A 27039-nucleotide genomic window follows, 5' to 3' on the forward strand; every position below is an offset into this window, starting at 1 on the left:
ATAAATCCAGGGATATACAACCAGCTAGCTTTACAACTGCAACCAAAAACTCACATCCATGTGACAGTCCTTAAAAGCAAAAAGGTTAGAAGAACATTCACAGTGTTACAGAATATCTAAAGATATGAAACAGTTAAAAATCATTAAAATGTGTATGTGTGTGTGGTTGACAGCCTATCACCACTGATTTAGTTGTTCACACATGTGGCCATATTTTATAATGTAACACACATGCACATTTAACAGCCATCTTTAAAGTAGTACATCAAAACATTTTGGAAACGTGTCCTGTATATGTCCCCGAATCCTGCTAAAATCAGTATAAGTCTAATCCCCACATGATCACACGATGAAGGGAATGAGAAACCAAAAGCAGAATGACCACCAGTGATAGTTTTTATTCAGTGAGGCTGTGTGACTGCTTTGGAAAAATATATCTTATGGTCATTTGTGTAATGACAGTTAGTCTTTCTATTTTGCTGTATTTGAGAAAAAAACTGTGTCATAAAAAATATTCTAATAAATTGAACAGGAACAAGCGCAGATAGCACATTCTATTTTAAAAAGATAGCATTCATTTAGGTTGTTTTGCATTTTACTTGTATTTAAACATTTCTGACAAACACGCTAATCATACAAAAATTGTTTACTCCTTTAAATACAGCCATCATCTGTGTGTGTGTGTGTGTGTGTGTGTGTGTATGCACACATATACAGCCATAAGATGTGAAATAGTGACCAAAATGTGAAAAAGATGAGTGTGAGATAAAGATGCTGAACAAGACAACTGATACAGCAGAATACAAGTCAAACAAGTGAACCATAGCAGCGTAACAAGAAAGCAGAGACAGGACAGCAGTTATGAACTAAGAAAAGATAAAACAGCGTAACTGATGTTTGTGATTTTCACATTCTACCCTTATGAAAAGGGTTACATGGTCCACACGTGACAGCTGTCTGCAACCCACAAATAATTACATCATGGTTGTTTGTGTTATCCTGGCAAATGTGACAAACTGGAGATACAAATTTTCAGCTGTATAATGAACAGTACACTACTGGTCAAAGGTTTAGACACAATTTCCCATTTGATTTCCACACTTTTGACTAGTAGTGTACATGTTTGTGTTTTCAGGGTGTCAGGTTACGCAGTGAACAGTCAAGCCAGTAACAACGGCTGCACTACATTCATCATGCTGGTGTGTCACTGGTCACATAGTGGCAAAGTTGAGGAAACCTATTTATATAGAATGAAACAGTATCAAGTAATGGGAGAGGCTGTGGCAACAATTAGTAACAATTTTATGTGTTGGCAGTCTTCATTCCAATTCATGTGTTAGCCTGTATTGTTGGTAGTGCTGCTGTTACATAGCATGGTCAGCATAAGTTGCATTATGTGTGCTGTATCTGTGTGCTGAACTGAAAAGGAAACTACGCCCACCAGGGTCTAACTAGCAGTGTACTAGTCAGGATTAGGAGTATACCCAGTGAATACAAGAAGCATGAGTGTATCGCAGCTGTCTAGATAAAATCAACAGCAGTGCATCCTTATGTTTAACACCACATAGGACGTTGTAAAGACACCTCTCTGTTCTCACATTTATGTTGAGTTTGTTCTCTCCAGACCACCTGATAATACTATATCAATGTGCTGGATGCATATTTCCTACTTTGGTGTGTTGGCACTTTATTAAGCTCTCTTACAAAAAACTAACAATATAAGATACTGGGATTATGTACAATGATAGTGGAGCAGATTTAACGCACACAATAACCACCACTGGAAGAAACAGAATCAGTCTGAAGATCAGTTCACTGTAAAGTATTCCTCTCCTTCTTCTTCCTCCTCTCCTTCCCTCATCCTCTCGTCCTTATATGTAGTGTTACTACCAAAACCTCCAGGGCTGACCAGATGTGCTAAAATGATTTCAAATCTGCTGCACCTGGAACAAATTTTATCTTGCTTTAAAAGAATGTGAACAAGTAAATATCAGGAACAGTCAACCAAGTCCTTTTTTGAGATACTGCTTTGATTTATCAAAATTGAAAAGAGTTTTCGATCTCCAGTGTCAGACTTTCTCAAAAGGGAACAGATGTTTCGCCTGTCCTCTCTTCTCTCGTTTGGTTGTTGTGTCTTTCTTCAGTCCGCTGGCACTCACTCCTTCTTCCTCTGTTTGTCTGTTTTGGGGCCAGGACATGGCCAGAGTCTCAGATGCCGTCTTAGGTCCAGGACTTCCACCCTCACCCACCTCCTCATCGGATGAAAACCCAGTGGTGTCATCTCCATGAGCAAGGCTCCCCGAACTCTGGTTCTTCTTGGTATAGCGTTGTTTAAGCCTTTCTTTGATCAGGAGCCCCTTCACCAGCAGAGTCCAGTTGGAGATCACCCTCTTTTCTCTTTTCTGGAAAGTGGAAGAGAAGAGAAGCTGATGAAAAGGTTTTAAATATTTGGTTTTCATTTAATATTAAAAGTTAATAAATCAGTGAAAACAAGGGCACTCAGAGAGCGCATGTAGCTCTAGCAAGGCACAACATTTGCTCACGCACATGGGTCCCTTGTGAAAAACGAGATCCAGAGCAACACAAAATGTGTCCTGAAATCCTTGAACTTTTGATAAAGAAATTATGTGTATGTGTGAGTGTGTGTGATTTTTTTTTTATTTTTGACCTTGTCCAGCCAAAATCTAATCACTTCTTGGTTTGATTCCCACCAATGTCTGTGCCAAGTATGCTGATGATCCATCTAGCCGTTTGTCCGTAATCCTGCTTACCATCACACACATACACACACACACGCACACACACCTCTCTCTCCTTCTGTTTCTGAAGCTCTTGTTCTTCGACCCAGGCGGCTCTGAGAATCTCCTCGTGTTCCTCACACACAATATACCCATCAGTCCTGAAACAGAGAAAATATACATTTTGGCCCCTACATTAAACTTTGTCTAAAATTACATTTGATCTCTCCTTCCCTAATATTAGTGTGAATATATGTAAAAAAAAAAAAAAAAAACTACTGAGAACACAACAGCTAAGCTGGAAAATAACTTATCAAGCTTTGATATCCAAACAATTTCAACACTAAACTTTAAAACCCATCCGACATGAGATCTGAAAGGTGGATACTGACACAAGCATGTGAGATTAAGTCATCAAATAAAACAAGCTAATATTTTCTTGCACACAAACACACGCCCTGATGCGTCCACCATGAAAGTCTCTAACTTTGATTGCAGATGTTCAACCCTGACACTACGAAGGGACTAAAATAACTGACATGCCACCATACTTATCACATTGCCCTATTTCATTGTGTTTGATCCTGTCCCAGCACAAGGTTATAGTTGTCTTACACAGCGTGTGAGTATCCTCCATGGAAGTCGAAGCCTGTGACGGCAGGGGCGGCATCGAGGTTCAGCTTCCTGGCCACGCGGTGCAGATTGGGCAGCCTGAGGTGAACACAGCCAACCGGTAACATACAGGGCTTAAACAGGTAGACGTTACCGTAGTCGTTACGAGGAACCTGAAGTGAACATACGTGTAAACAAACCAGGACTATGCTGAGAATTTAAGACATTTAATTAATGGACAGTTCAGATATTCAGTTGTTTAGTTCAATTATGAAGGACAAATACTAAAGAATTTCTTGGTTTTAGTTTTATTTTCATATCATTGTACTGTAAACTGAAAACCTCTGGGTTTGGTCTGTAAGTAGAAAAACAATCCACAGGCTTTAATACATTTCTATAGATTTTTTTTCATTTGCAAGCACACATTTGGTTGTTTACCAAATTAAAGTTTAATTTATTTCCCGCTGTATCTTCGCAATATTTGCCGCTACACTGAACCTTTCCCTTCACAGTTATCATCCTAGCCAACAAAGACAGCTACTGTACCTTCCCGTCCACAGATATAGGAGGTTGGTACTGTTCCGTCTGCCATTCTCCGAAGAGAGCCAGATCATTTTCATCCTTCAGCTCGGACATCATCCTGGCCTTACGGGAACGATTAGAGAAACCCCTCACCATCTTACAGACAGAGACAGAATGGACGGAAACGTTTATTTTATCATTATCTACTCAACTGAGTTTTTCATCTCAGTTGAGGCTGAACAGCTAATATGCCCAACTGTTTCACTACTGACAGGATAGTCTGGACATCAGCTGAATACTACTGTAAACAATGAAATGATTTTCTGTTATTTTTTTTTTCTAGCTTGGTGTCTAATCAGTGCTCACATTCTAAAATATTAACATGTTGACTCACTCAGTTATGCCTTTTGCTGCCAGTAACCTTGTCACTGCCTTCAGTACATTGATCCAATTAAGGCAAACAGAGGTTTAATAGCATCAGTGCTCCCCAAAGTATTCAATAAATAAAGCAATAAATCAATCAGAAAAACATTGCTGCCATATTAATAACTAGAATTTCCACCTTGCGGTTATACGTCTCCGCCAACCAGCTAAGTCGCAGCATGTCTGTCCAGACTCATATATGTAGTGAAAGAGTTTAATATAATATATTGATTATATTTTTGGCCAAGCAGACGTTCTCACTATCTGGACAAGTATGATTCTAGTGAATAACTTCTGCAGGGGACTCACAGAGGGCCTGAAGTTGTTCCTCTTTTTGGTAACACCAGTCATGAATCATGTAAATCATGTTCACAGCTGAACAGATGTGACTAGAGGCCAGACAAGGACTAAGTTACAAAGGAACAGAAACAAACAAACAGAAAAGAACTGAAAGAAGAGAAGTGACAGACTGAAGATGAACAACAAAAAGAACTGAGTGCTCACACTCACTTTATATGGTTCCTCTCCTAGTCTGACAGTTCTGGCTTCTTTGAGCCAGGTGTCTCTGGAGTGAAGGGTGTGCACACAGTCCCTAGAGAGGAAGAAGATTTAATGATAATAACAAGAAGAAAATATTCATCAGGCTGAAATTCTCATTTGCCTCAAGGTTTGAATGACTGTATAATTTTAGATGCACACCCAATGGATGCATTTAGTTTAGCACAGACAGTGCTTGGTGAGCATCAACAGTAAGACACTGATATATTTTAGACCACATCACTACTTGCAGATGAAAACCACAGCCTCACACATTAACTAATCGAACAGCACCACCAGATGGAGACTAGTGTTCACAACCACAGTTAATTCTGAGTTAAGGCGTCTCCATCAGAGGGCCAGGCTGAACCTGCTTCTCCTCCCACAGCAACATGGTCTAACCTCCCAGAGACCAAAGCTAATGGTGCATTCGGGTTCTTCTACTCAGCTCCGAAAGTAAAAACAGGTCCAAGTTCATGACCAGCACATTGCCCTTAAATGACGAACATAGTGATAAACTTCCATAGTAGCCTAGGTGACAGTACGACTGGTGATGTTCAGCACATGACTGAATTCTGGCAGGAAGTCTATCAGATGAATGGTAAATATATCCACAGAGCATGGATCTATCTTTAACACCCTGTGATTTAGAATATTCTAGTTCAAGTGACAGATTAACCAGATAATGGTGACCATGTGTGTGTACATACCTAGTAATCAAAACACATGAACTCTGGACTAAGGATCGCACATCAGTGGTGTCCTCCAAATTCAGACCAAAGATGGCTGCATTTCTCACAGATTTCAATGAGCCTTTGAAACGGGGATAGACCTTATCAACTGTATTTGTCCTAGAAATGTGGACTAGAGGCCCTCGAAGTGGAACGCAACAGATGACTTCACTAGAAATAACAGGTTTGCCACTTTTCAATTCATAGTTGTGCTCAAATCATAAGAAACTAGGCTGACACATGTTATATTTTACACAAGTAGATCATGTGGTGCATCTTCAGGAATGGTTTAATTCAAACATATCAATGGCTGACTGTACTACAGACCTGGAGTATACTGGCTCTCCTCTGCAGTATCCCAGTACAGTGGCCGTTGGAGGGTAGATGGCTTCGTATTTCAGCATGTGTCTTTTTAAGGCGTACAGCGGGTGGTTCTTATATTCCACTACAGAGGTCGGTAAGGGCTTGTTCAGAAGCTTATTCTGGAGCTGCACAAGAAAAACACAAAACAAAGGCAAATTTGAAAGAGTGCTGAACCTGACAAAATGGGGCAATCCTTACTCACGACAGACTTGCTTTACTTTGTGAAAACAAGGACATCAGATGTTTTCTTGCTTAGGATTAGACTACACTCTGGTTGCACTTTAAAAGTCCCTTTGTCCCTCTGCTAAAATTCCTGTTATGAGACATCTGTTGTGAATGCACCTGATAGAGACCAGGTCGACAGCTGCTACTGTAATTTTGTATATATCAGTTACTATCATTATGTCAAATGAATTTAAAGGAAAAAGAACTTGTTGGCATTTTTTTTATACATCAAATGAATGTATTCTAAGTGTAGATGCTTTGAGTGTGTGCCAAGTGAGGTTGTTTTTAATTGTTAATGTGTATGAAATTCATAAATGGACTCAAGGAAGAAACAATAAAACAAACACATCAACTAAATATTAGTAAAGATATAAAGATGCAGTTTCCAGGTTCGTGTTGTAACTAGTTCAGGTGGAGAATTAGGCATAAAAAACAGTGTAAACACAATACAGTAAGCAGAAATAGATGAATAAAAAATTAGGGCTCGTGAGCCTTTATATTGAATCACATTGCCCTTTTAATTTTTTTAAATAACTTTTAGGAGCCTGTTTTTTCTGCTTCCTGTTACTTGTGCCTAATAGTTTTCTTCCAACCTCAAAATAACTGCACACAAAGAGATGAAACACAATAAAACATATTTCTAAAAACTCTCCAAAAAACTATGAATTATTTTGAGTAAAAAAGGTCATACCATTCTGCCTGTATGTCTCACCTCCTTGTCCTCCTTCTTGTCCCTCTCATCCTCGGGTCCCAGGAACGGTTCAAGTGTTTCCTCCCACCAGTCTTCATCCACCCGCCTCTTCCTGGATGATGTCATCCAGGTGGGGTCGTATTTCCTTCCCAGGTCCTTCACAAACCCGTCCCCATCCACTGACACCACGTATGTCACTGGTGCTGTTGCGTTCTCGGAGCAGAGGTGGGGCATCCTGACACCGTGCTCCACGTCCACGCAAATCCAGGAAGACGATTTTTCCAGATACACCTCCAACCACTCGTCTGCTCCGGGCCCTTCCTTCTTCTTCCCGCTCCTTTGCTCTGTTCTCTTATTCATCGTTCCTTCTCCTTCTTCACCACTGTCAGCTTCCTGCTGCTCTTTATCCTCCTCAGCTGTTACCTGGTTTTTCTCTCCACTACTCCTCCTCTTGGGAGCTACAGTGCTCTTGTTGTTGGCCACTTTGGCTTTGCTCTTCCCTTTTCCCATCTTCCCCTTTGTAGATTTAGCCTCGCTCTCTGAATCCTCACTGTCCTCCTCACTGGTTATCTGAAATTCCTCCTCATCGCCAAGTCCCTCTTCCCCTTCACTGTGGCTCTCCTCCTTGTAGTTGACCTTAGAGGCGACACTGCGGCGTTTCAAGTTCTTTGGTCTCTGTCCTCTAGATGTTAAAGCCTTTTCCTCTTCCTCTTCACCCTCCTCCTTTATTTCTTTTTTCTTTGCTCTTTTTCCTCCTCTGGCTCCTTTGGCCTTCAGCCCTCCTGCTGGTCTCTTGGTGCCAGGAGAGACCTTTGACTGAGGAGAGGTGATCTTGGAGGTTTCCTGGTCTGTGTGGCTCTTTCCTGAGGCACTGGCAGATGTTCTAGCTCCCTTACCCTGGAGAAAGGATTAGATTATTTACAGTACATTGATAAGATTAAACGATTCCAAAACACAATGAAATTAAACAATAATCAGATATCTTCTGAAGAACACAAACAATTAAGTAATAATAATTTTAGTTACCTCTGATAAAGGGAAGGAAATCGGTAATGTGATAGCAATAGTAAGTGTGAATGTACACAGATGTCATAACTGTAATTAATGTGTTTATAGGCCAGAGGAACTCTTTAAATTGGAAACATGTTTTTTATGACTTTTAGTTGTGTCAGTCACCATTCTGATTACATGAGTACAAGGGAATTCTCTGTACAGCCATCAACCAAGTATCGCTTCAGTAATTACATCAGTATCCTCTAATGGGATGAACAACAGACTGTACCTTTGCTGATGGGGGTTTGAAAGGAATCGGCTGCAAAGAAAGAACTAATCGGCAAAAGAGCTGCAGAGACCTCAGGGCCAACAGGAAAAGCTACAGAAAAAAAAACAAACAAGGACACAATTATATATTTCATTTATTCTTCCATTGTGTGTGCACCCAAAGGCCTGGTGTGCACTTACAAAAATGGACTAGTCTTGTGTAAGACTACCAACATGAGTCATCTCCTGGTGGTTTCTGGCTGATAGGCTGGTCAGCCGCCTCTCCAACAGAGCCCGGGGGTCTGCACACTCCTCACAGGGAAGACTGGGGTCGAGGGTGAACGTTGCTCTAAACCTGAACAAGGAAATAGAAGATATTAAGGTGATCACACCAAATTAATAATGACTAACAAGATGACTCAGAACTCTGGATATGAATCTGCTTCTTGTTTCCCACAGATGCATCATTGGTCACATTCAAAGTTTCTTACTGACTCCCAGGAGCTTTATACATTCTGATATAAAAGATGGCTTCAGGCATCATTGTATAGATCATATTCCACATTTAGCCTTTGACTAGCACGAACCATTTGAGCAGTCCAGAGAGGTAGTTTTGGTCGATGCGTTCCTTGGCGACCATGCTGAAGTGGGCGGGCAGCAGCGACAGGGTGATGCCCAGCAAATCTGGGTCACCGCACAGACGGTTGCGAAACATGCCACTTGCTATGAGGCACAGAAGGTGGACCTGAGAGACCAATCACAAGATAGTAACTGACCAAACTGACCAGCATCATCGAGGAAACGTTGAAGCACAGATGTGTGTTTTCACCTTGTGTGTGTCTACTAGCAGGTCTTTCTTGTATCGGTTCATCATCCGCCTCATGTATGTCTCAAACTCTGCCTGCTTCTTCTTCCTGGCCAATGAGAAATAATAATTATTAGTTATAATAATAGGACGTGCCAGCCCTGTATCCTGTCTCTATATAATTTTTAATACATAATTCAAATGAATAAAATAGCAAAACAACAATCTTTCACATGCATTGTCAGTGTTCATATACGCATACAGACTTACTTCTTCCTGACTTCTGGAGTCTCGATCTCTATCTCTACTGACTGAGAGGGAAGGACGGGTTCTGGTGGTTCAACTAGACCCAGAGGCTCAGCCAACTCTGTTCAGCACAGCGCATCACAATAAACACAGACATACATGTACTAGGTTGTTTTCCCAACATACTATAGCTCTGACTTTCTCACTTTTGTATATAATTTTAAAAAACTATGTATTGATATATTATCACATACACAACAAGCCAACAAAATTTTTATTGATCCCTCACTTACCTTCCACCTCCTCCCAATCATCCTCATCTTCCTCACTGTCCTCGTCCTCCTCTTCTTCTTTCTTGATGTTCACTGAAACCACAGGTGCTGCTGAGGTCACCATGTCAAAATCGTCTTCACTGTCAGCCTCCTCCTCCTTTACTGGTGACTGAAAGTATTTACTGGCTTTGACAGCAGAGGTGGACACAGGTGTGGAGAAAGCAGCGTTTCCTGCTACATGTTTTGTGGAGGAACGTGACTTGGTTTTGACTTTTCTCTCAAGCTTCTCCTCTGTCACTGTGATACCATTATCTGGATGGAGAGTCAGAAAGAAATGCTTTTAGGTTGCCATTTCTGAGTATAAGAAATGAACTGGATATGCTTTTCAGTTTTGTACTTCTCACTTGATCATGCCTAATGTAATTTAAAATCCTTGTAATTTAAAGTTATGCGTATCATTAATGAATCTTAATCACATTGTGCAAAAACATATGATAATCACTATAAACAAGTAAAATAACTATTAGAAACTATGTGAACCTCTGTACTGCACTGCACAGACTAATGCTTCAAATACATGCAAAGCTAAACAAAAATAAAAAAGTGGCTTCACAGTTTCTGTAGAGAGGTCATAGTAAACACTTTTTATTTATTTATTTTATGTTTTATGAGATTAAAAGGCACAATCACAGTGGCTTCTGTGGTCCCCTTCACATTAGAAAGTAGGGTTCAGAAAGACAGATACAAACACAAATAGACGCAGGCAGACCATCGGGGTTAAGACATACAAATGTGGCATGTAGCTACTAATGGCGCATGACTCAAGACTTATTTAAAAAGGAAGCCCACTTATAGAAACTGCAGTTTTACATAAAAACATGGCTCATGTTTTGCTGAAGTGGAGCACAGATGTGTATCTGGGGCAGCAGATTCACTCCGGTAACCATGCCCTTCAACCTTCCGTGCACCTGCAGACTGGTTGCACAAAAAGTCTTTTTGGTAGCAACAATAATAAAAGATGAACATACAAATGAAACAGCTATTTATTTGTTTGTTTGTATTTTTTGTAACCAAGGAAGACACTGCATACTAAATTCATTGTAAGAGTGTCAATAATTCAATATCAACTTTCAATTTAATCATGTTGTAATTATATATTTATGTCATGTTATCATTTTACAAAGGTCTGTTAATTAATGATTCCAAGCAAAACAAGTGTTTGATTTGTGTGAGAATTAGAACCGCTGCATAAAACACAATTCTGATCATTTTAGATGTGATTTTTGATATGACAATATAATTTAACTGCACTGACAATCAACTACAATTCATTACCTTAAAAACAGATAATTATACCCCAAAAATCACTCAGTAAGTGACGATGCATCAGGAAAAACACGATTTTAAGTAGAAAGTGCCAAACTAATTCATCCATAAACTTAAGGTTGACCACTCTTTCTCATACCTGTATTCTTCTTCTTCCCTCTTGCTTTTGCCCCACTGCTCTCTGCCTCCTGCACCCGCTTCAGTTTCTTTGTATCAGACTCTGTTTCTGCACAATCTTTCCGCTTTCCCATGCTGTCTTTCTCTCTTGTCTCAAGCCTTTCTCAATCAAAAACACCTTTTTAAAATTACTTTCAGTAAAACCAGTCGAACGGAAGTCAGTCAGATTTCCACATGGTGTTGCATAAGGGCAAGGAAACTGCAGTTATCCAACATTTCGCCGAGCAGCTTTCATAACAGATGAGCCTATGCTCCATTTGTTTTAGAGGCCGGCCGTGACGTCATATCCGCCACTTCTTCTTCGTGGCGGCTAATATTGCACCAGCTTCTTCATTCTCTTTCCTTTTCAAGCTAAATTACAGTTTATATCCCCACACTACGGCTTCTTTTTGACAGTGCAAGACCGCATTTTGTACACTGAGGGGCGGTGTTGTGCTATATTTGAGACTTAGGTACAGGTGAAGTCTTCTCGAGAGCCCGTTGTCGCTGTATCAGCTCCTCAAATATTCCTGATATTAAAATGCCATCTTGAGCTTTGACCGTTTTTGCAATGACACATCAATAACTACATTATTGGTGTTTCATAAAAGAGATTCTCGGGATACAGGCACAAAGGTCTATTATATATGGCTTTTATGCCTACTGTATATATAATTCTAGATCTCCTATAATGCAGGCTGCTGGCATTAGAGGCCGTACCAGATTTTGTACAGTCATAGTCATGTATATTTTGCCTACTTATAAACCCATTGCAACAGCTGTAATGTTGCAAAAAAACATCTGCTATTATCACCAAATACTGTAAATGCATCACACTAGAACTGTGACATTTCATTGCCACTGCTTTGTACATTATTAATATAACCGAAAAATAAATGAAATAATTGCGCTGCTCAATGTGATGGATTACTTATTCAGATTTCTGCGTAATTTTCCCGATACTGTTATAAGGAAAACATTAGCTGTCTAATGCTAAATGGTGCTAAAGTATATAACACAAACTTTGCACAAAACCTTGCAAATCCAGCTTATAAACTTTTTAAATCAGTGTTATAGCCCCATGACAAAGTTACTCAAACTAAAGTGATGTCATTATTGATACTCTTCAACTTTGCCATACAGAAAATCAGGAATTGTGTCACTAGCTCTTGTTTTATATAACCTTTACCTCATACATGGTGTATGTGTTGGAAGTGTAACAATAAACAGACAAAAAAGAGAAAATAATATAATTTATAAATTCAGATGAAGATTTTACTTCAGTATGATGCTGAATAGATTCGACAGTGTGCACAGGACCATTAGACAATTCTGGCCAACTACGACAAAATCACCTGACTAATAAGGACATATTCTTAGCAGCCAGGTCTGAAGATAAGGAGTCACAACCACTGTATCTACTCTATAACTTTAGGTCATATGACACAGAAGCAAACAAGAAAGTTTTAAATCTTTATATTGCTATTCTTTTTTATGACTTATCAGTTATGAATGTATAGTTAGTCATTTCACTGTGATAGATGTTCTGACTCTATAAAGATTCAAAAAGGTTACAATTCTGCTGTTACAAATGTTATTTCTCAAGATTTAAGTGTAAAATGTGCTTTCTGATACTATGCTAGCCTATACACTGTTGAGATTCTACTCTGTTTTGAAGGTATTATGAATATGTGGTCTTTGTTGCTGATTTTTTTTGGAGCTGGACTATCACAATTTATCAGTCACCTCACTAACAAAAAAGAGCTTCTATTCACCTGGCATTCCATTTGCACAGTATTCAGTAGGACTTCAGAGTCTAAAGTGGCTTCAGGTGTGAATTCTGTTATAGTTCTCTCTCTCTGTGTCAGCCACATCCTGGGAGTTTCACTGCCTTCCACCCAGTGCACGCTGAGATGCTCTCTTCATCCCACTGGGACACTGAATAAGAATTTTATGGGTAAAGCACCATGACTGAATGAATTCTTTATCTTGTTATTTTGTGACAGGTCTCTGTGATTCCTCTGAAAGAGTTCTGCCTCTTCACTCTTGACCAATTTGGTTCATTTTAGTTCAATTTAATTCTCAGTCTGCTCTGATGTGATCCGTATCGATCATGTTAGGATGCTGTGGAAGATGTGTGTGTTTCACTTCAGCGAGCCATGTGTCAACTGATACAGGAGACAGTTTTAGACTGATACGCTGCTGGAGGGACCATTTCTGCCCTTTGTGTATGTGTAACTTTTGCACCATACATATGCATACCTATTACATGCATAGGCATAAGTGAATGTACGTTTATGGGTGCAGTTATATCCATATTTATATGTGACTGTGAGAAAGATTTTCACTTCAAGTCTCCTAAATGTGTGCATTACCCTCAGTGAGTATATTACCTCCTGATAGTGTGCTTATACATAATGTGCGTGTGTGTGTGTGCGTGCATATGTCTGTTAGTGTGTGTGATAACAGTACTTGAGTCCATGGTCCAGTGTGCTGGGCTCCCAGCGCATTGCATGGCTTCCATCCCTATATGAACCATTAGTACAGTCAGATAGGAATAAAAAGCCATACAGCGCACTGGGCATTGGAAGATGACAAATAGACAATCTAGTAAAATTCCTGAGACCTAGAAAACTAAAAAAAACAACATAACAGCAAGCAAAGGAGAGCCGCTAAAAGATGACACTGGGCCTTGCCTACTGGGTAAACTGGGAACACAACAACATTATGGGCCAAAGAATGGACAACACACTGACCAGAGGACAGACAGTGTGTGAGTAAATGGGAAAAAAGTGCATGTGAAGCCTCCTCATGAACAAATGATGCCACCTGGTGCTGAGGTGTGCCAACATTTACCCAGAAGAACTGATATGAGCATTTTATCCCCACAGCATTGTCTCCAGTGCAGCTGCATTAGCAGCGAAGGCTCACAATAATCAGAACCTGAAGACCACTGACCCATTAACCTTCAAACACTGCTGTGTTTTAGATGATGCAGTCACAGAAAGTTCTGTTTGACACTGGATTCCCACAGATGTCTGTCCTTTTTCTTCCACACATATCCACACTACATATTATACTCTATCTCCATTTCATCAACCATAAATACAATCCTTTTCCCTCCTCTTAAGCATTTCCAAAGGCACCAAAGTACAGTCCTGTTAGTGTCATTATATTTAGTCTACCTACCTGTTCCATGGATGTCTAAACATTGAAAAAGAAAAGATAATGTATTCATTTATGTGCAACATTCATTTGTAACTCAGATGAAGTTTTCTTCTTGGCAACAAGTATCTGCAAGTACTGGAAATACAGTTCATATGTATATCATCTACAAATGGATTTTGGTCAAGATTTATTTTGAAACATACACCCTCCTGATACATTTTACACATAGACTACTCTAAACTTTTTAACTTTGTGTGGCGTGTATTTTTTTTTAAATAAATTATATTCAATCATATAGATGTCTGAATGAATAAACACAGCAGTAACTGCATTTAGGGAGCTGTGAAAATCTTACACTTGTGCCACACATACAAGCACAAAGCAGGCATTTGTGTTGATGTAACATATGTATTTTTGTTAAAAGCCCTGTTTAAGTGGCTTTTCAAGCAGTAAACATGGTGGCACCTGTTGCTGCAAACACAGCCAGATTAACAAGTTTTATAAACATTATTCAGACTAATTTAGAAAAATCTGCCAGTGGTAATATGATTCCACTTTGTTCACAGAAGAATCAACTTAAATATTTTAAGACTTGACTAATATAACTCAGTAACAGAGGCAGTGCAGCAAAGGTTAAGTTTTGAGCTCTAAGTGAAATAAGGAATAATAATCCCTCTCTTCTGCCTGGTTCTGTCCTGCATACCTGGGCCTCATAAACCCCAGAAATGACCTGGAAAAGGATTAGGAATTTGGCAAGTGACTGCATTAAAATTAGACACCCCTTCCCCACCACCCCACGCCCTCAATCCCTACAAGTGAAGAGTAGGTAGGTTATTATTTTTTTCTACAGAAATAAAACCCGAGGAACAATTCCTGTCGAGCGCTAAGAGGCTCACAACTTCAAGGAGCGGATATGAAATAAATCCAATTATGTAGCTGTCAATCAAGCCGCTAATTAATAAGACTCTGGCACACTAAGTGGTATCAAAGCAGGAAACTCAAAATAGAGGCGACGAGAGAAAATTTTTAGGGATCGTCGCTGAAAAGATAACAACTACCGCAAATAAACCTCGTCGGACGCTTCCTTACACAACCTCTACAGGATGCTGCTATTTCTGGATCGCCACCGACGAGCAACAGCAGCTTGGGAAAAAAAGATCAAGCAGAAGCGAGCATCCACGCATCCGAGACGGGACACCGCGGGGCCTGCTTCGCCTCCGGGCTCCCTGCGTCCTCTGGCCAGGCTGTTGGGACTCTTGATCCGAGCAAACAGAGTCCGGTTTCAAACAGGTGGACTCCAAGCTGGTGCTCGGGCTTCGGCTTGAGGCCTGAACAATTGTCCAGAATAGCTGTTTGTCCCCTGCTCAGTTCTCTTGACCAAAGAGATGGGGTCGCTGATGCTGCTGCTGCCACCAGTGGATATGTGGAGTTTGACCGCCCCTTTACGCATCTGTGCATATTTCCATTCAGAGACACAGGCAAACAGACAGAGGGAGAGAGAGAGTGAGAGGAGGGAGGTGTGGTGTAAAAGGAGAGGAGGGGGTGAGGTAACAAAAGCCCCTGAGTGAGGAGGAGCCAACCGAAAAGTGGAATGAGAGAAAAGGGAGAGGGGAAAAAGCGGGGAGGGGGCATCATCATACCTGAACAGGAGACCCCCCTCTGCTTGTGTGTGGGTGCGTGTTTGTGTGTGGGTAGGGGGGGACAGACAGAAGGTGTGGGTGTGGGGGCTCATGTCGCCTCAGTGATGCACAGTGTTAATAAAAGCCGGGTAGAGGGGCTGAAAAGGGCTCTTTACTGTCTCATTCATATACCGCCAGAAAGCACTTTCATTCTGCTGATAGAGTGTGTGTGTGTGTGTGTGTGTGTCCATCTGCATCTCCATGTGTTTGCTCTCTCTCTCTCTCTCCCTCCCTGTCTCACTGGCATTTACACTGTGAACAGCCAAGCAAACAGACAGCTGGCTGTACAGCCTGACTGACGGCCGATAAACAGGAGCCCCAAAGTCAGACAAGACTAGTGATTAAAAACCAGTGGAGAAAAAAAGACATACCAAGCTATAAAGATAAGGTAAGACACAAGTCACAAAAGAGACTTGGAGATAAAGAGCAGCAAAACAGAGGGATAAAGAGGAGGAATGACATTGTCCTTGGTGCCCGCTTTTAAGGGATGAAGGGTGAGAAAATAAAGGCAAAGAGCCAAAAATGTCTAAGGCACAGAAAGAGAGAAAGACTAAAAGAACAGGGTAAAAACAAAAAGAGGAGAAAAGGATGGGGATAAGAGAATAAAAGCGAGAATTTGGGAGAAACACTCAACAGGGATCAAGTGGAAATACTTGCTCTCGACCTCCCCTTCCTCCACCTTCTCCTCCTCATGTTCTCAGGGGCTCGGCTGGAGTTGCATTCCAACGCGTCACCCTCAATCCCTGTTACTCCCAGCAACACAGTCCCTTGATCTGGGCCCACGTCATGCCAGGCAGACAAGGAGGAAAAGGAGGAGGAGGGGTATGAATGTGGGAACCTGAGGGAAGGAGTGGAAGACAGGATGAATGAGAAAATTTAGAAGGAAGTAGGAGAGGGTTCATCGAGGGTGAGAAGAGATGAGAAGAAGGAGACAAGAAGCATGTAAGGGGGGAGAAGGGTGAAGGTGAAGCAAGAAAGTGTGCAAGGTGAAAAAAGAGGAATAAGATGAAGGTGATGAGGAAACACGAGAGGAGAGGTGAGAGGAAGCAAAAGAGGTGACACAGGACACAAGGGAGGAAATGGAAAGAGATGAAAGAATAGAGGAGAAGAGAAGGCGAGAATGAGAGAAAAGGCTGGTGAGAGGGAAGGAAGGACAGAGGGGTGAGAAAAAGGAGGAGCCAGTATGTGTGGGATGAAAAAATAGGAGGAGATGCAGCAAAAAGACAGAAAATGAGGTATCCTAGTGTAAAAGTTGTAAAACCAACAACCCTCCCACAGTCCTCATTCCTGATTATAATAAAATACCAAGTAAAATCACTGTTAAGATTCAGTTGCCTCTCTCTGGGTCATTAAAGTCAGACGGGTTTGTTCTGAACTGCTTGGTTTAATAAAGTTCAGTAAACTAGAGTTACAGTGAAAGAAAAGGATAGATAAGACAATAAAGAAGACATGGGTCAAAAGAACACCACAGCATGTTTAGATGATCGAAGGAAGGTCTGATTAGTTTTGTTTCCATCGTTCCTGGCACGACATTACCCTGAGAAATATCAGTGACACTGTCGTCGAATGTTCCTACTGTTCTGGTTGATTTTGAGAGCTGAAAAGATGTCGTAGTCATTTAAAAAAAAAGATGTTAATGAAGTTCAGATGATGTTTTTGGACTCATTAGAGCATGATTTATATAATTCCCTCAATACATAAACCCATTAAGTTTAGATAACTATGCTCATTTGTAACCTCAGCTGTCTAAAATCCAACAATATAATATTGTATAATGTCCTTTAAGGAACCTGTAATAACTGGGTTTTTTAGCCTCCTAATAAACTCAGTTAATATTTTATTAGGCAGACCATACTCGAATCCTAGATTCTTGAAGGTTGTAATATTTAGTGAGGAACTGATTCAACTACATGGTCATTTTTTGAGGCTGCAGTTTGTGTTCTGTTGAACTGTAAGAACAGAAACCCCCTGGCAGGTGTTTCTATTAGTTTGTCCGTCCCATTTATATCAGTGAGGCTCCAGGCTAACAGAAACACTTCTCTGTATAATGCAGTACACTTCAACACCACCACCAACTAGACTGTCTAAAATGACCATATAGTTAAATCAACACTTCTCTAAAACAATTTTAACAAAAAGAGAGCATTATCATATTTATAAATGGGGGATTTATTGGAGGATTCCTGTAATAGATGTCATTAGTTTTGGCTAGGTGTACCTAATAAAGTGTCAGCTGAACATATGTTCACCAGCAAGTTGCTAATTTGGTCTGTCTGCTGTTTGGTGCTGAGCAGTCACTGACTGTTTGCAGACATTTGCCTGCCGCATATAGAAAGCTGACACTAAAACACCCTTGAAAACTTGACTAATAAAGTAATTACAGTGTTAATTGATCCTTAAGGCACACTGGATGACATACAGTATGTGTACTAAAAGACACTGAGAAGATTAGAAAGAGAAAAAGGATGAAAGGTGGCATGAAAAAAGATGAGGTATGGGAGCGTGAAAGTAAGCTGTATGGTTTGAAAGGACAAATAAGGTGGATATAAAATGAAAAAATCCAAGAGAGTAAATCCTTTGATAAAGACAGGAGAGTTTAAAAAGACGAGGCAACAGGTGTGTGAGAACAGGACGTGAGTTTTCCTGTTGACGACAGGCACCCAGCTCCAAAGTCACCAAGATCTTATTTTATTCCTCAAACACTCCCACAGGGTTGTGCATTCTTTGGGCCCACTGAGGACACAATGCGCTGCCTCACACCTGCAATAGTGATGTCACCTTAAACTTTAAATTTATACGCTACAGTGAATGCGCTTAAACACTACCAGATTTGTTTTTAAGTTGCTGTTACAATCAGAAACATTTATGCATTCAACAACAAGAGCTTAATTAAACATCAATGAAAGATTTCTCTCCTGTTTTAAATGTCTCTTTTATAGCGGTAATGGACATGTTGGAAAGCTCTTCACTTGGGTTCGTCACAGCAAATTGTGCTCTTCACAGGTCAAGTGCAAATTGGAGAAACAAAGATTTCTTTAACTGTGACAGTTAAGCTGTTTGTAGGGACATTGCTGTTTGTTTTCCTACTCTTATCATCAGTCAATCACAGCAACACTAATGCAAGATTTTATACAAATGGAGCTCATCCTCAACTCCTCACAAACAATACATATTCACTGCTCCTCAGGAATACCTTCATATCTGACTACTGCCAGTGGAAAGGTACCAGTTCTTAACTGAGCGCACAGGGACCTTTGCCTTCTCTGTAAATTAAATCCAGCTAATAGTTGTTGAGATATCTCAATCTGGCCCAGAGCAGTGCACTGACATTGCCATCCATAAACCCAGAGTGGCAAATAAAGATGTTGTGGACCGCCACTTCGAGTCAAGCAATCGGAAACATCAAATATACAGTATACCGTATAATAGATGGATAATTATTTTTCTCAAAATTTTTAGAAACATATATGACTCCGAACAAGCTTTATTAGTCAATGCACACGCATTGGTAACAGGAGCAAAAAGGCCATATAATGTGCAGAAGGCTGCTCTGAACTGTGAATTTGGGTGTGAAATGCATCAGGCAGCAGTGGTGCATAATTAAATTTTTACAGCAACAGTAATCAAACATGCAGCAGTCAATCTGGAAATGATATGAATTTTAATGTTTCCTCATTGTATCAGAGCTGGAAAATGGTGTACATGTAGTATATAGATTACTTTTTACATGCGTACTTCAATATTATTTCCCCTTTCAGTGCCGAGATCATAGATGTGGCACCCTGCTGCTGGCTATGAGCTGAGAAATAAAACCTTTAGGTGGTAAGGCTTTCATATATTACATTTCGGTCTTCTGTTCCAAATGATCATTAGTGGGACACCAGAATGATAATGCAAAGGAAGAACACATCGAAGGAAAAAAAAAAGATCAGATGTGTCTTTTGATCACTGCTTTATGTGTTTGATCCTTTGAAAAAAGAATTAGGTTTTAATGTTTCCTACAGACTCCTGCTGCGTCTGCCTGACTACATGATTATACACAAAACATTAGTGGGGTAAGAGAAGGTGAGTGGGGAGCCGAGGAGAGGTAAGAAAAATTGAAATAGACGAGAGAGAAAAACAGCAGAAAATGAATAGTGAGAATCAGAATTGAACACAACAGTAGAGAATAGGCTGCAATACAAAACCATGAAATATGAATAGGCCCTTGATGATATTCCCACTCTATCTGCCTGTCAGCGGGACTTCATTGCTATTCAGAGGACGGCTCCCCTTCTAGCAGCACATATCAAAAGGCAGTGTTATGATCAATAAATATGCCATGGGAATCAAAGCTTTTTTTTACGTTTGATAGCACTGGTCATTTGCCCAGAAACTGTTTGGAAACGGGAGCCAGCTTTGAAGGCAGTTCGGTGTGAGTCACTGGATACATTTACAAGAGAGCAGAAAATCAGATTTTTAACCTTTTGTGGGTCAGCTGATCCTCTTGTCACTGTCTAAGTGGTGGAGAATGAGATGCCAGGCATCCCGTCTTCCCTTAGACAGCCTTGAAAAGAACAGCTGTAAAAAAAAAAGATTTATTGTAAAAAAATGTCTATAAAACGTGTACCCTTCAACTTTTTGATTGATAATACTGCAGTAATAACAAATTGTGTGACATGTCTGAGTTAACCTCCGGGTTCGGGACTGATTTTCTGGGCCTGCGCTGTATCATTCTAATGGTAAAAACCACATATCTGAAAAATAATAATGATGCAGTTTTATCACATTCTGGGCTCAAAGACTCATGAATTTCATCCCACAGGACATGATAGAGTGAAAACAACACAAAATCCATGTTGAGCTTTGTATGGCATGAAAAACTACTTGCAAAGACTATAAACGTCCTTGAGACGTCACAGTATGCATTAAGTGTGTCTCATGTCTCAAAAAGAAAAGGGAGAAAATGAGAAAAATGACTAGCCTGCATTATACTTCATACACAGAGGTCTCACATTCCTCTGATTGCTTGGCTTAAAGTTGTAGTCCCAAAGATCTTTCTTTTATGTGTCTCTCTGTGGATGGCAATTTTTGTCTGTCTTTCAGTTTGTTCCAGACTGAAATATTACTGGATGGACCACCATGAAATTAGGTATACAAAATTTTTAACCTGTTCAATACCTTGGCTTTTGACCAGATACCTGTAAAATGAACGACATTCTTATCAGCCTCTGCTCTATTCTGTGTTTAGTGCTAATTAGCAAATGTTAACAGAGTAACACAGTAAACTAAGTTGGTGAACATGTTAACATTACCTGTTGAATATCAACATATTAGCACCGTCATAGTGAGCATGTTAGCACACTGACCTTGGCTCAAAACACTACAGCGCTCAATGCCGCATTTATGTCAAACCAGAGTTAGCTAATGTTCACGTGTCCAACTGGTAAATAGCACTTATTAGAAACTAATATTTTGTAAGTGTCCTGATCTATGATATCAATCCTATAACTGCGTACCTGGGCCAGATTAAGGAAAAATAAAATTAGAGGAGGAAGATTTTTTTTTATTGCATATTGAGATTATACCTTTATTCTGGGAATGCTATTTCAACTTTATTGTTGACATTTTGATTTAATTGTCAAAATAATAACTTTATTCTTGATATTTCAACTTTATTGTTGAAATGCAAAATAAAAAAAAAAAAATCTTCCCTTTAATGTGGCCATAATTCTCTGTTGTACATTCCTGACACTTATGAATAATATGGTAATCTTTCTAATTTTTACAGTCAGTAAGAACAGCCTCACATAGATGCTAGTATGGGTGTGGACTTTGTGTGTGTGTGTCTTTTTTAAATTACCTTGTTGTTACTTGACAGTACCATTGTAAACATGCACTGCTTTGAATGCCCTTCTTTGGTAGCATATTTAAGGAAAATCTGATGATTCATTTTGACATTACAAACTGTTCCTAACTCAGTTTTGTGTTTCTAATGCTTTTTGCATGAAATATTCCTCCTCAGCCATTATACTGTATATCCACTGGGCTATTTTTTCAGCTTGGAAACCTTTGGCCACCCTTCACATTTTACTCACAGATGAACCTTCACTGCAAATAAGAAAAATAAAACATCAAAACTGCAATTAGATTTCTTTTTAAACGCACCACTGAGTTGTACTAAAAATCCTCTGATGTCAGTTTCTGAAAAGGTGAACAATCCCAGGGGCCGCCTGGCTGCGCATCACACTTTTATTAGCACTAGAGCCAAATGCTGCTGTAATTACTATCACTGTCATGGCAGGCACAAGTGGCACAATCCTGGTGATCAGAGTCAGGCTCTGACATATGTCACGGAAATGCAGACACACACACACATGCGCACAAAGTTTGTGGTTGTAACTTGGCTAAGTGAATGCTCCGTCGCTGTGCCACACTCAGCCACCTGCTGTCATCTCCATACCTTTGCTTCAGGCAGGAACATAACAGTGCAGGAGACATTAGACATTAGTCATTAATTGAGTTTTAATTGTCTCGTTGTTTAATTGTCTGAGACCGACCTAATGATTATGCCAAACTCAAGTGCATTAAACACCTGGCTGTAATAAACTTGGAGCCAGAGTTTCTTAAGGTAAGGGTCGGGACTAGAAACAGGTCATGAGCTATCCTCTGCTGGGTCCATGTGTGATGAGAGTGGGTAACTTTTAATGAGCATGGGATAAGGCTGAACTTAAATGCAGGGCTTAATATTTTATAACATATTCAGAGCCAATGGAAAGTCACTATGTATGTGTGTATGACTATTCTAAGCAAACACGTTTCTTGCCACTTGCAACGAGGTATTTGAAGACTGTTAGATTAGCATTCATGAGCAAAGACACAAACCGTAATTGTCTTCACACTCGTAGTAATACAAATTATGAGTGTCTGGAGCAGAACTCTAATTACCACATCTATGACATTCTTGTTTGGCAGGACAGTGATAGTTGGCTAAAATCTCCAGGATTTGTCATGTAAGTGTTTGTGTGCACACACACAGTTAGCTGGGAACTGATTCAGGAGGCTGCAGCAGCCACCGACGGTCAGATCGAATGGAAGACCATGTGGATGGAAAGATGGAGTGTGGGGTGATGAAAGGAGAGATGTATGTGGCAGGGTTTGAGGGTTATTGGGTGGACAACTGCCCACTCTTTGTGTACCAAATCCAGGGGAATCTGCTGGCCATTGTGGCTCCCTGCTTGGTCCACAGCCAGAGAGCTGAGAGAGGGGATTTCACTGCCACAGAGCCGATGACTAGCGGGGTTTTATTTTTTAAATCATCCTCTCTGGGCTTCTCTCTCGCTCTTTTATCCTCTGTCTTTTCTAGCTGTCACTATGCTTTGTTCTGGGTGCAGTGCACAGTCAGCCCCAGCCAGCTATAGTATAGTAGTCTGTCTTTTCTAGCTCTCTCTCTGCTTTGTGACCGAGGTTAGTCATCCAGTTCTGTGTTCTGATTAGGGTCTTAGGGCGTAGCACCTGTGCATGCTGGAAGCACATACGTATATGATATGTATAGTTTACATTTTGTCTTGGTGAGGCAGAAATAGCTTACATTTATTCAAACCAGGATATTTTGCTGAATCAAAATCCATGTTTATCCTGTTATTATCTTCACGGCAATGTTCCCCCTCTGAATTGTCAGTGAGGGAAAAGCCTCTGAAGCCATGAAACAGCAGCCGGGTCTCAGCTGAACCCAGTAGTAATGAGATGCTTTCAGGTGGGCTAGCAGTGTCACAAGGCAAAGTGACACAGCAATTCCAGTCGTAGAGAAAACTGCAGAACAAATATATTTAATATGACACAAGCAAATTTAAATCTGATCCCAAGTAAAATGAAACAAAAGGCTCCACAACTTTTATGCAGGAGCCCAAACATTAAAAAAGTCTCATGAGGAAATTGCTTTTTGCAAGAACAAATTTGTGCCTTCTGTAGCTGCCATATACTCTACAGTATATAACAAAATAAACCATCTTACAATAACTGTAGAAGTTGAAGTGTAGTTAAAAACAAACAGGTTTTTAACTAGACTACATTCAAAACATGGGCCACATAATGCAACCTCTATGCAACAAAAGTGAGACAAAAGTGAAAAAAGTGCATCAACAAGGTTATAAACTAACCTGCCACAACTTTCTCAATTTTGGTCTGGGTTGTGTCTAATGCAACATAGCTCAACAGGGTAAGGAGCTGCTTGAACAAAAAAGAAATCAAATTGTAAGGCTTCTTAAAGATGGAACTGGGTACATGAGCATCAGTTGCAGCAGTGGCTGGAAGGTACAGGACGAATCAATAACAATAGGTGCAGTGGTCGTCCTCACGATTCTACACTGTTTATGCAAACTTGCAATGAAAAACAGATGGGTAAGTGCTTCTGACTTGACACAAGGATTTTCCTGTGGAAATTTGTGTTTCAGTGACTAGTTAGATAGTGCAAATGAAGAAAACCATTATAATACATTTTTTTGAATTAGATGGGGTCCAGCATGTTTGACATGGAATACCACAATGAGTGCAGAGTGCCAACCATGAAACATGGAGGTTGGAGTGTTCTGACACAAGTGTGCGGTGCTCTAATGGCCCAAAAAATATGGAAGCGTGCTGGAATTCAGAAGCATAAAGATTTTTTTTCTGAATGTGCACCACTGATCAGCTTTCAAAGGAAAGTATTGAGCGCCATGTTGTAATCCAGTGTCAGGTTCTTCTTAATACATCCATGAATATGTTACACTAGTAGTGGTTAATGTAGCTTGGAGCCGCTAGTCTCTAGTAGAGGTGAGGAGTGGGCTACAGAGGTCTGGTAAGATCGCTTTCTTTTAAGTCACACCCACAGATGTTTGTCATTTTCAAACCTGTAGTCATCAGACCAGGCTGTAAATTGACCTTCATGTATAAAATTGCTGGATTTACCCTTTAATGGGGTTAAAGAGCCACCAGATCTCCACAAGGGTGATTCCACTACTCTACTCCCTGTACACAAACCCGTCCTGCCAACATGGTCATAAAATTTGCTGACGATACAGCTGTCATCAGTCTCATGCAGGTGAGTCAACCTACAGAGATGAGGTCCAGAAAATGACACAGTGGAGTGCTGTAAATAATCTGACACTGAACACCACAAAAAAGAAGGAACTCATCATGGATATTAAGAAAAAGTACAGCGCAGTACTGACACTGCTTTACATCATTGGAGACTGCATGGAAATGGTCCAAACCTACAAGTTCCCGGGAATCCACATCTTCAACAACCTCTCCTGGTCCGCCAACACCACAGAGATAATATAAGAGCCACAGCAGCGACTACACTTCCTGAGGGTACACAGGAAAAACAATGTGGAAAGTAAGCTGCTGGTGGCCTTCTATCGCCCCACCACTGAAAGCATTCTGTCCTACTGTGTCACAGTATGGCATGCAGGCAGACAGAAAAGCTCTCCAGAGGGTAATAAATACAGCACAGAAAATTACCGGCTGCTCGCCGGCCTCCATGGAAGATATCACCAGGTCTCGCCACTTGAGTAGAGCCACCAACATCACCGAGGTCTCATCCCATCCAGGTCACCATCTGTTTGAACTGTTGCCCTCTGGCAGATTAAGGGACAGTTTCTTCCCAGAGGCCATTAGCACCTTGAACTCTATTACAACACACAAAGGTAAGTCACAGTCTGTACAATACTCATACTTTGCAAAATACTAATTTACCTATTACTTAATCTTTTTTAATCTTTTTTTTTCTTAATGTTTGATGTTCAGTGCTTGTGTGTATATATAACTGGATTATAAGCACCAGAGAGGAGCAGTGCTCCTGATTTTGTTGTATTCAGTATAACGAAGACAATAAAGGCTTTCTAATTCTAAACTCTAGTGGAAGTTTATTTGTACATTAAAATCTGTTTGGCCCTAAATAGATCACTAATTTATGTAACTTATCTTATTACTCTGCACTATTTCAGTCCATTTCACCCCATTGCACTAGTGTTTTATAAGCTTACTGTACCTTATCCATTACTTGTACTTTAAATCCATAAAGTCTGTTGTATATTGTACATTACCCTACATATCTTACTGTAAATATCAATTGTATATATCTATCGGTAAATTAGTTCTGACTGTACATACTGTGCACTCTGCACTGCTGTTATTGCACTTCTGGCTAGATGCTAAACTGTATTTCATTGCCTTTTACTTGTACATGTGTAATGACAATAAAGTTGAATCTAATCTAACTTTCTGGTTTTGCTTGATTTATGTGTTGTGGAACCAAATGAATTTAATATTCAAGGTCTGAGTGTCTTGTTTAGCTTCATGTCAAGTGACCAAAGTTGCTATGATTCCAAGCTTCCAAGCTTTTAGGAGCTAGTTAGCTTGGTAGATACTAAATGTTACATTTCAAAATTAAATGCTTTGATAAATTAACCTGCTTAAGATGTTTGCTACTGCTGTTGATTGAAAACTGATGGTATATTTAAACAGTTTATTGTGACACTGTTAAAACAAAGTTGTTAGCTAAAAGATTTCTGTGCTTTAAAGGCTTTGCAGCTAATGGGTATCCACCACAGTTAGAGGTCAAAATGTTTCCAGACTCAAAGTATTTAGCTTAGTTAAAACTATCTCAGCATGTTGGACATGTGGGAAATAATTAGTTGTGGGCAAAACAAAAAGCATCTCCAGGGTCAACACGTTAAAAAAAATAACTGGGGCTTCCTGGTGGTTTTGGTGTATCAGCGTGTGTTTGTTTGTGTGTGTGTTTGGTTCCAGTCTCGTGCTGGGCTGTCACGTCTCTCTGCTCTGTTTCCTGTCTTTCAACTCTGTGGGCTGTCACAGGACCTGCAGGAAGGGTTCTGGACCTGGAGGGAGGTGGGACACCCGCTCTTCTTTAGACTGAAAAAGACGTAACATGAATCAGTGGTTCATGAGGAAGGGAGGGAGGGGGTCGAACCTCTCTGGTAATTGCAAGCATGACAGTCCAACAGCATATAAGTTGTATTGCTAATATAAGGTTGTAACCTGTTAACATAAAATATAACCCTGACAAGAACAGGTGCTATGTTATGAGTCTTTTGATGTTTTCAGAGAGTGATAATTAATAAATGGCAGTATTTTGGTTTTGAAAGTGAAAGAGACAGTGAAAATTAAAACAGTAAAAACTACAGGAAATCAGACTGGTCTTTGATGAAAAAGGACCACTTGAAAGCAAAGATGAGAGAAAGATGAAAAGAGAGACAAAAGAAGGGGAAGGAAAAAGGAGCAAGACCATAGAAAGAAAACTTTAG

The 27039-nt window shown here is 40.1% G+C and overlaps 1 protein-coding gene across 3 annotated transcripts; it reads right to left on the minus strand.

Annotated features, from left to right (window-relative positions):
- Positions 1-382: 382 nt before the first annotated feature.
- Positions 383-25733, minus strand: xpc (xeroderma pigmentosum, complementation group C). Of its 3 annotated transcripts, XM_020623581.1 has the most exons (16): positions 25235-25733; positions 24989-25078; positions 24680-24822; positions 9447-9737; positions 9178-9274; positions 8932-9016; positions 8690-8847; positions 8337-8457; positions 8125-8214; positions 6864-7739; positions 5891-6051; positions 4806-4887; positions 3897-4028; positions 3354-3523; positions 2806-2899; positions 383-2402 (listed from the first exon to the last, which is right to left on the minus strand). In XM_020623581.1, the coding sequence occupies exons 2-16, from the start codon at positions 25006-25008 to the stop codon at positions 2070-2072; spliced, it is 2853 nt and encodes a 950-aa protein (XP_020479237.1). In that variant the 5' UTR covers positions 25009-25078; positions 25235-25733; the 3' UTR covers positions 383-2069. The 3 variants fall into 3 exon arrangements, with proteins under 3 accessions (XP_020479237.1, XP_020479238.1, XP_020479239.1); XM_020623583.1 differs by lacking the exon at positions 383-2402 and having other exon boundaries at positions 2811-2899; positions 3354-3449; positions 25235-25401; XM_020623582.1 differs by lacking the exons at positions 24680-24822; positions 24989-25078; positions 25235-25733 and adding an exon at positions 10891-13398.
- Positions 25734-27039: the final 1306 nt, after the last annotated feature.

The sequence above is a fragment of the Monopterus albus genome, unplaced genomic scaffold (genome assembly GCF_001952655.1).
Source record: "Monopterus albus unplaced genomic scaffold, M_albus_1.0 scaffold305.1, whole genome shotgun sequence".
NCBI classification, from domain to species: domain Eukaryota; kingdom Metazoa; phylum Chordata; class Actinopteri; order Synbranchiformes; family Synbranchidae; genus Monopterus; species Monopterus albus.